The 8,427-nt window shown below is 29.2% G+C and overlaps 1 protein-coding gene across 1 annotated transcript; it reads left to right on the top strand.

Annotated features, from left to right (window-relative positions):
- Nucleotides 1–5,783: 5,783 nt before the first annotated feature.
- On the top strand, nucleotides 5,784–7,959 carry LOC112703131 (uncharacterized). Its single transcript, XM_025754457.3, has 3 exons — nucleotides 5,784–6,791; nucleotides 6,901–7,044; nucleotides 7,143–7,959. Exons 1-3 carry the CDS (start codon nucleotides 6,217–6,219, stop codon nucleotides 7,573–7,575), a joined length of 1,152 nt encoding a protein of 383 aa, XP_025610242.1. The 5' UTR covers nucleotides 5,784–6,216; the 3' UTR covers nucleotides 7,576–7,959.
- Nucleotides 7,960–8,427: the final 468 nt, after the last annotated feature.

The raw sequence follows: 8,427 nt of genomic DNA, 5'->3' as shown, positions 1-8,427 counted from the left end.
TGATCATATTTTTATGAGAACTTTTTCAATAAATTTTGCTTCTTTTTTTGTGTGTGTGAATGTAACAAGAGCAATGATTTGTTGTTGCAGGAATTTGAGCTGAATTAGAGAGTTGTGTTAGCCACAGTGATTAATTTTTTTGGGTCTGCTTTTGGAACTGTTGGTGGGGTTGGTGGTGGTGGTATTTTTGTTTCCATGTTTATTTTTTTTGTTGGCTTTGATACAAAATCTGCTGCTCTATATCTTATATATGCAATTTTTTTGTTTTCAATTTTCAATTGCATTTGTGGTGTTTGGATATGAAACAGTGAAGTTATACAAATATTACAAGAAAAGAATTACAACAAGGTGCTTAGATTATATATGTGAGGCCTCAATAGTATGGACACTTATGAACCTTGCATTTTGTACATTGTGTGGAATCATTGGTGGAACCGTTGGAGGGTTACTATTGGTTCTAGTGGTGAATTTGTTTTAGGCTCTCTTCTCTTGGAGATTGGTGTTATCCCTCAGATAATTAAAGTATGTAGTATGCACATTTTTAAGATTTTGTTGAATAGGTAAAATATATATGCTACTTTGAGATAAAATAGTTTTCGAGATTTCAATTATTAACGTGTTATAATATTTTCAATTTCATGAATAAAATTGGTGCAATTAGAATTTTAAAATTATTTTAATATATGCAGCTAATTTTAGAGATTAAGTTGAAACTTAAACTCGTTTTAACTTGTTTGTAGAAAATAAAGTAAAGTTGACTTTAAAATTTTCAGCAACTCTTTTTTAAATTTTACTTGTCTATGGTTAAATTCTACCTTTTCAAGAAATTTCCTTTTCCTTTTGGTAAAATTTTTAGTAACTTTCTAAGTTAATTGTAGTTTTATGTTTTGGGGGCGTAGGATGTATGTCTTTTGGCCCTGGACTTGCCATTAAATTTTTTTTTATTACAAAGTATGGTAGGCACTAAAATATTGACTACCAAAATATTATTATTATTCATACCTTCTTTTGTAACGTGACAAGATGATTTGACTATGGAAATAAGGGAGAAAGTTGCACTTGACAGGGAGGCATATGGAAGAGGGTCGGCGTTAGTTTTTTCAAGGATTTTTTTTACTTTATGTAAATAATTTTTTTTTGTTTGTTTTTTGCATACATTTGAGATCATTGGTTATAAAGTTATCAATGTACATTTAGAGTGTAGATCATAAATTTGATGTATTTATGAATTGTTTCTTTTAATTTTTATATTTTGATATAGATATTATAAATATTTTTGGTATTTATTTAAAAAATTGATTTATGTTTGATTCTTTTTATATTTTGTTGAAATATAACTATTTATAAAAATAAAGTTTTAATAGTGGTATATGTGAAATTAGTAAAAATCTATAACTAGAAAAGCAGTAACTGTGACCGATTTAGCGACTGATTTTATCAACGACCGATTTTCTCAACGATCAATTTAGCGACAAAAAAAAGTAGTTGCTAATTAGCGACCGATTTAGCAACCAATATCATTTGGTACTAGTTTGGTAGCATTGATTTAAAATCGGTCGCTATTCCGGTAATTTTTTGTAATGCAAGTAGGGGACAATGGCATCCAGTAGTGAAAGTGTGTGAGTCACTCTCTTGAAAAGAAATAGGCAAAACTTCTGATAAACAATAAAAAACCCAAATTAAAAATGTTATAACCCTATAAAGTTATAAAAATTTTACAGTAAAAAATTCTCCCAATAAATCTTACATAACAAATTAATTTAAACTATAAGTCAATTAGTTTAACAAATAATAACTAATATTTACTTTATAAATTAATTTAAATAAAATTATTACTGAAATAATTAATAATTAAATTAATAAACATCTATATAATTTAATCTAAATAAAAATATTTAGTTACTAATTAATAATAACGTTAATAAACTATCTCCTTCATAACTTACATTAAATAAAAATATTTACTTAAATAACTAACAACAAATAAACCATTATATTAATAACTTAATTTAAGTAATAACAAATTTAAATAAAACTATTTACTTAAATATGTAATAACTAGAAACATAAACATCTTATTACTTAACTAAGTTAACTAAGAAATATTTAGTTGAATAATTAATAACTAAATTGATATATATATACTTAATAACTTAGTTCAAAGAAAAATAATTTTAAATAAATATTTAAATAATAAATCTATTTTAAAATATGCCTAAAATCATACTCTATTATTTAAATTATTATTAATAATATATTCATTCATCTAACATATACTATATACTACTTCTAGAAAAATATCCTAGTAAATATGGCTACACACGTATGTTTTAACATAAACATAAAACAAAAAAACACTAACCTTAAAGTCGACTGTCGCGACAATGTGCCATCTCACGTTCAATCGGTTAATGTCCGTATCATATGCATCGACGTAGTAATTCAAAAATTTGATTAGAAAAAGGTAGAGGTAGAAAAAAAGTTGAAGAAATTGTTGAAGAAATTGATGTAATAAACATTTAACAAGCACTCTGGATGAAAATATATATATATATATATATATATATATATATATATATATATATATATATGTGTGTGTGTCTCCTCCACTCTTATTTCGTTTACAGTATAAATGAAATAAGAATGCACGTATATCGTTTACACTGTAAACGAGATAAGACCATTATATACTATGTGTACAAACGTGATAAGAGATAAGCTGTATTTTTATTAAAAAAAACTATAAATTATTATTTATTTTGATAAGTAAAATATTTATTTTATTTATTTTAAAAAAATCCATCAAATTTGACCAAATTATATATAGAGACTTCCCCATTGTCTACTTCTCGTATTACTTTCTTGAAATTTGACTCTCAACAAATTCAAACTAGAGGATTCCAAAAAATTTTAATATCTAAATTAAAAGTATTTTAACAATAATACCATACCGTGATAAAGAAAATACAATTATATATATATACCTTGTGGGGTGCCATAATGTTTGAAACAGTATAAGTTGAATAATGTATCAACGTCAAAATTAAATTGGAAGCTACGGACTATGGTGCTATATCTATAATCTATATGATACATGATGTATATATATATATATATATATATATATATATATATGATAGTATTTTAAAAGTTGGTGGTGGAAATGAACATTTATTATTACTGTGCCGGTAAAGGGAATAGTAACGGAAACGTAATTGGATTTGCTAGCTTATTAGGTAGGTGCCCCATCTTCTATTTACAAACAAGACAAGATGCATGGTTAAACAAACAAGTTAGATTTTAATTTGAGAGAAACTTTTTGGGGTGAAAAAAAGAAGATGATTATTATTGGAGGAACCAAATAGCGGCCTAAAGAGAAAGAGAAGTTAGCCCCACCCACTTATGAGACACCGCATATTCTCAAGGGCAGAAAAATGTGGTCAAGAAAATGCTCCATATGAGGTAGCTAGTTAAAAGGTTATTTATATCTATTGCATGCAAAAAGGAGTTAATTAATGAATGAATGCTCAAACTTCCACCACCATAATGTTTATATGTACTATTTATTGTTTGGCTTATTTATCATGTGACTTTAGAACACACATTAAAACTAATTAAAAATATAAAAAATTTACATTTTTAATGTATTTATATTTATTAGATAAAAATATTTAAAACTTTTCACTAATAATAAATCTGTCATATACTTTAAAAGACATATTTACTAAATCTTTATTATTTTTAATTAGTTATTTCTAAGAAAATTAAAGTAATCATCATTAAACCGATAGTATTTGACGTGTAATAGTCTAAAAAGGTAAGATTTAATTATTCTGTTTATTTTTATATTTTTATTAAATTTTTATATATTTTTTAATTAGGTTTATATATTATTTTTAATTTTGTAATTATATTATTTTTAGTGTAAAAATATTAGAATTAACTGAATATTTTTTTGTAAATTAAAGGTATCTAGAATTAAGAATTTAACTAAATCTTTAACTACATATTTTTTGAGAGAATTTTTTTGTTAATTTTAATATTTTTGATATAAAAATGATCTAATTACAAAATTGAAAACAATGTAAAAATCCACTTAAAAAAATATAATATAAGAACCTAATTAAAAATTTAATAAAACTATAAAGACCAACAAGATAATTAAATTAAAATTTAATTGAGATTCAATTAAATTTAAACTGAATATAATAAAATAATATATTAAAAATATAAATTTTAAAATATTTTTTAAATTAATTAATTATTAAAAAATTAAATTAATTTAATCAATTTTTTTATTTTTGCCTAATTCAATAATAATTGATTTTTATTATGTATAGAATAATTGATTTGGTAACAAATTTTCCATGATTTCATAGTCGATTTGGTCCAGTTTCAATAACCATGATTATTTCATTTCATTTGTGGAGTTTATCCTCCAACACTATTTTCCTTTGCCAAGTACTAATAATTAACTACCATTTGAGTTTAGATAGTTGATGATATTACATGCACCAGTTATATATATACTTGTTTTAGGTTAAAATGCAAATGATTCTCTTTGACTTTAGTTATTCAACAATAATGACAATATTTTAACAAATAATAATAGATTTTAACTTTTTAAGTATTCACTTACATATATATGCCAATGAAGTTAAAGTCTGGTAGATATGATAGGTTTTATTTATATTTTTATGGGCATGCAACTATTTATCCGTAGTCTAGGGTTAAGGTATGAATAAACTAATAAAACAAATCTTAGTAGTACCAGCCAAAACATGCAACCATACCGCGCGTATTTAATTGCAATCAATGACATGGGTTGAATCTATTTCACTTTAATTAGCTAGATTACACCATAGATGCGTGTTTTGGAATAATATAGTGATTGCACTGTCATAATAAAAGATTGTAGTCATTGTTTTTGTTTTTAATATAAGTATTTTTATTTTTAAAATTTTACCAAAAAAAAGAAAATGTGAAATTTTTTTATTTTTTTATAAAATTAAAAAATATAAAATACTAAAAATAAAAATGCAATGTAAATGTACCAAAAGATATTCTTCTCATAAAAAATATTTTCCTTAAAGGTAAATAATTAAAAAATATATTTCATTTCCACTGATTTATATAGAATGAAGTTAAAACCTTACCTACATCTACATGATTGAAAAATGGGAAGAATTAATGAATTATTACCCAGCAGTATCCCATTATTTAAATGAAGAGTGAATAATAACATGATCTAAAAAAGTTAAAAAAGAGATTTTCTTTCTTTTATTTTATAAAGAGGATAAAAAAAAAAAGGGAGAAGGGGGGCAGGAGGAGGACCCATCACATGCACACGATCAGAGATTAGAAGGCTTTTGGGCTTTCACGTACAGCCCACGTGTTCACTCCCCCCGTTCACACCCAAACCGGTTGCCGGTCAAATACCCGCGTTATATTTCAGATGTGGGCCCCGACGGCGGTCCTCTACTCTTCTTTTACGCAATAAATGCTATTCGCCTCGTTCCATAGTCAACCGACACATGTCGGTCATCCCTATGGTGGGAAACCTCTCCAAGACAACCTGTTGTCCAAATTCCCAACCCCAACTAAATCAAACCAAATGCCCCCTTTCACATACAAAAATTATAAATATAATATTTTTATATAAAAAATGATAGAATCTGATTAGATATTATTATTGTATGTAATATAATATATAAACTCTAATTCGAAAAATTATTGTATATAAAATATTGTATATATTATAACATCAATCTATTTCGAAACATATAGTATAACAACTACATATTTTTTTATTGGGTAGTATAACAACTAAATATTTTAATAATGCACTATTGATTAAACTAAAGGATAAATTTATTTATTAATAGTAATTATTTGTAAATTATTACACAAAATATCTCAAAATGGATAGTTATTTAGTTAGGGTCCACCTGACTTAAGGGACAAGCCTTTATTTCCGTAAAACAAAAATGAAAAGAAAAAATAAAAAGAAAATTCCGAAGCTATCCCTATCCCTTTCTCTCTCTCTAGTGATAATAGAAGATAGAAAGTGAGGTTAATTAATTAAGAGGGGTGATCACTTTTTGGAGTTTTGGGAGAAGAAAAAGAAAGAAATATTTGAAAATAAAAATAATGAGGAATATGTGCAAAGCTTTTTGTTGATATATAGGAAAATAGAAAGCACCCTTACAAAAATCAATGGAAGAAGGGAAGAGAGAGAAGAAGAAGAAAGAAGAAGAAGCATCCACCACCACTGCTACTACTATTACTATGGCTAATTCCGTCGCATTTTCCGATGAGATTCCGATCACAAACACAAACACAATCAACACTTCTTACCCTTTCTCAAGCATCTTTGACATGATGCCACTTCCATTACTACCCTCTTCTGATCACAAAACTTCTGCCAATGGCTTCATCGACTTGCTCGCTCTCCATGACTACACTCCTTCCTTATTCGATTGGCTTCCCACAACCACCACCTCCGCCGAAGCCACGCCGCAGCAAATCAGCAGCAGCCAGCAGCAGCAGCAGGCTCTGCCGTCGCCGGCGAGCTCCAATGTCCCGGACTGTTCGGAGGTGTTGAACACTCCGGCGTCACCAAACTCGTCGTCGATTTCATCTTCGTCGAACGAAGGCGGCGCCGGCGTCGGCAGCAACAACAACAACGCGGAAGAGCATAACGGTGGGAAAGTAGCTGCGGATGATGAACATGAAGCAGAGGATGAAGAGGCCGATGGATCCAAAGAGAATCAAGACAAGACTAAGAAACAGTTAGTAATAATCACTCTCTTTTTATTCTTTCTCTCTCTATCTCTGTTAATTGAAGTTGGAATATGGTATTTCTCTGCTTTAATTTAATTTTTTCTTCATCTACTGCAGATTGAAAGCAAAGAAGAAGAATCAAAAGAAGCAAAGAGAACCTCGGTTTGCGTTTATGACAAAGAGCGAAGTGGATCATTTAGACGACGGTTACAGATGGCGTAAGTACGGACAGAAAGCAGTGAAAAATAGCCCTTATCCAAGGTATATGCTCATCATGCTTTCTTTCACCCTCTCTCTATTCCAATTAATATTATTTATTTATTTATTTATTTTCTTGCGGGGCACGCCAAAAATAACAGGAGCTACTATCGTTGCACCACATCCGGGTGTGGTGTTAAGAAGCGCGTGGAGCGTTCTTCCGACGATCCAAGCATTGTTGTAACTACCTATGAAGGGCAGCACACTCACCCTTGTCCCGCTACCTCACGCGCCGCACTCGCGTTCATGCACGAACCCTCCTTCGCCACCATTGGATCTTCTTCTCCTCACTTTCTGCTTCCTCATCAACAACACTTCCAGCAACCGCCGCCACCGCCTTCGTTATATAACTCCGCTACTACTACTAATCCAACTCCACCTACTAATGCGTCGTCGTTTGGGACCTTCGTTCTTCAGGATGGAGCTTTTGCTGCAGCTTCTAGGTTGAACATGGATCAAGCTTTCTTGAGAGACCATGGTCTTCTTCAGGACATTGTTCCATCTCAGATCAGGAAGGAGGATAACATCGAATGAATCAATCAACAAGAACGAGCGAAAGTAGGTTAATTAATTTTTATTATTATTACATTATTATTATTATTCGTGTTATTAATTATTCCATCTATATAAATATATATGTGACTTCTACTACTAATGCTAATGCTATATATATATTAGTTAATTTTGTTATGTAAGTTAAGGTTCTCTAACTGGTGTATGTGACATATATTGAAGCATCATTTTGGATGAGGATAGATCCGTTTTTAGATGCCATGGATCAGGGGGCTTTAATTTAGATTCTCATTTTGCTTCTTTTAGCTTTTTCTTTCTTTAATTTCCTTGATCCATCGTCCATTTCTTTGTAATTAACTAGATATTTATTATTATTCGACAATCAGACATATTATAATTAGTTAATTACCCTTATCTTATTTTCTTCTCCCCTTTATTTTAATTAATCCGCACATATTCATACTTACGTCGCTTTTCTTTTTATTGTTGGATAGATTATCCAAATACTTTTAGGGTTAGGGTTTTCAGTCGAATTTGTGCATTATTGAACTTAGCTAGCTTGGTTGCATGTATATATGTGGTTAATTTAAGCAGATCTTGTATCTAGCTGTGTGTGTGTCTTTTCAATTCCTCCCACTCGGATATTATTCATGGCAGAGCTGGCATTGGTGAATGGGAATGCAACTCTCTCTATATATATGTATGGTTTTTAAGAAGAAATAAATAAAGCCTGGTATGTGTTATGATTGTTCCATGACATGAAACAGTGCATGAGGGGGGTATGGATCGGAAAAAAAGTTGCAAAATTATTACTTAGCCTATTACCTTGCTTGCAATGCATGTAGTACCACCATTTAGCCTTTTCTTATATAT

The sequence above is a fragment of the Arachis hypogaea genome, chromosome 1 (assembly GCF_003086295.3).
Source record: "Arachis hypogaea cultivar Tifrunner chromosome 1, arahy.Tifrunner.gnm2.J5K5, whole genome shotgun sequence".
Lineage (NCBI taxonomy): Eukaryota > Viridiplantae > Streptophyta > Magnoliopsida > Fabales > Fabaceae > Arachis > Arachis hypogaea.
This window is presented reverse-complemented; position numbering and strand designations above follow the sequence as displayed.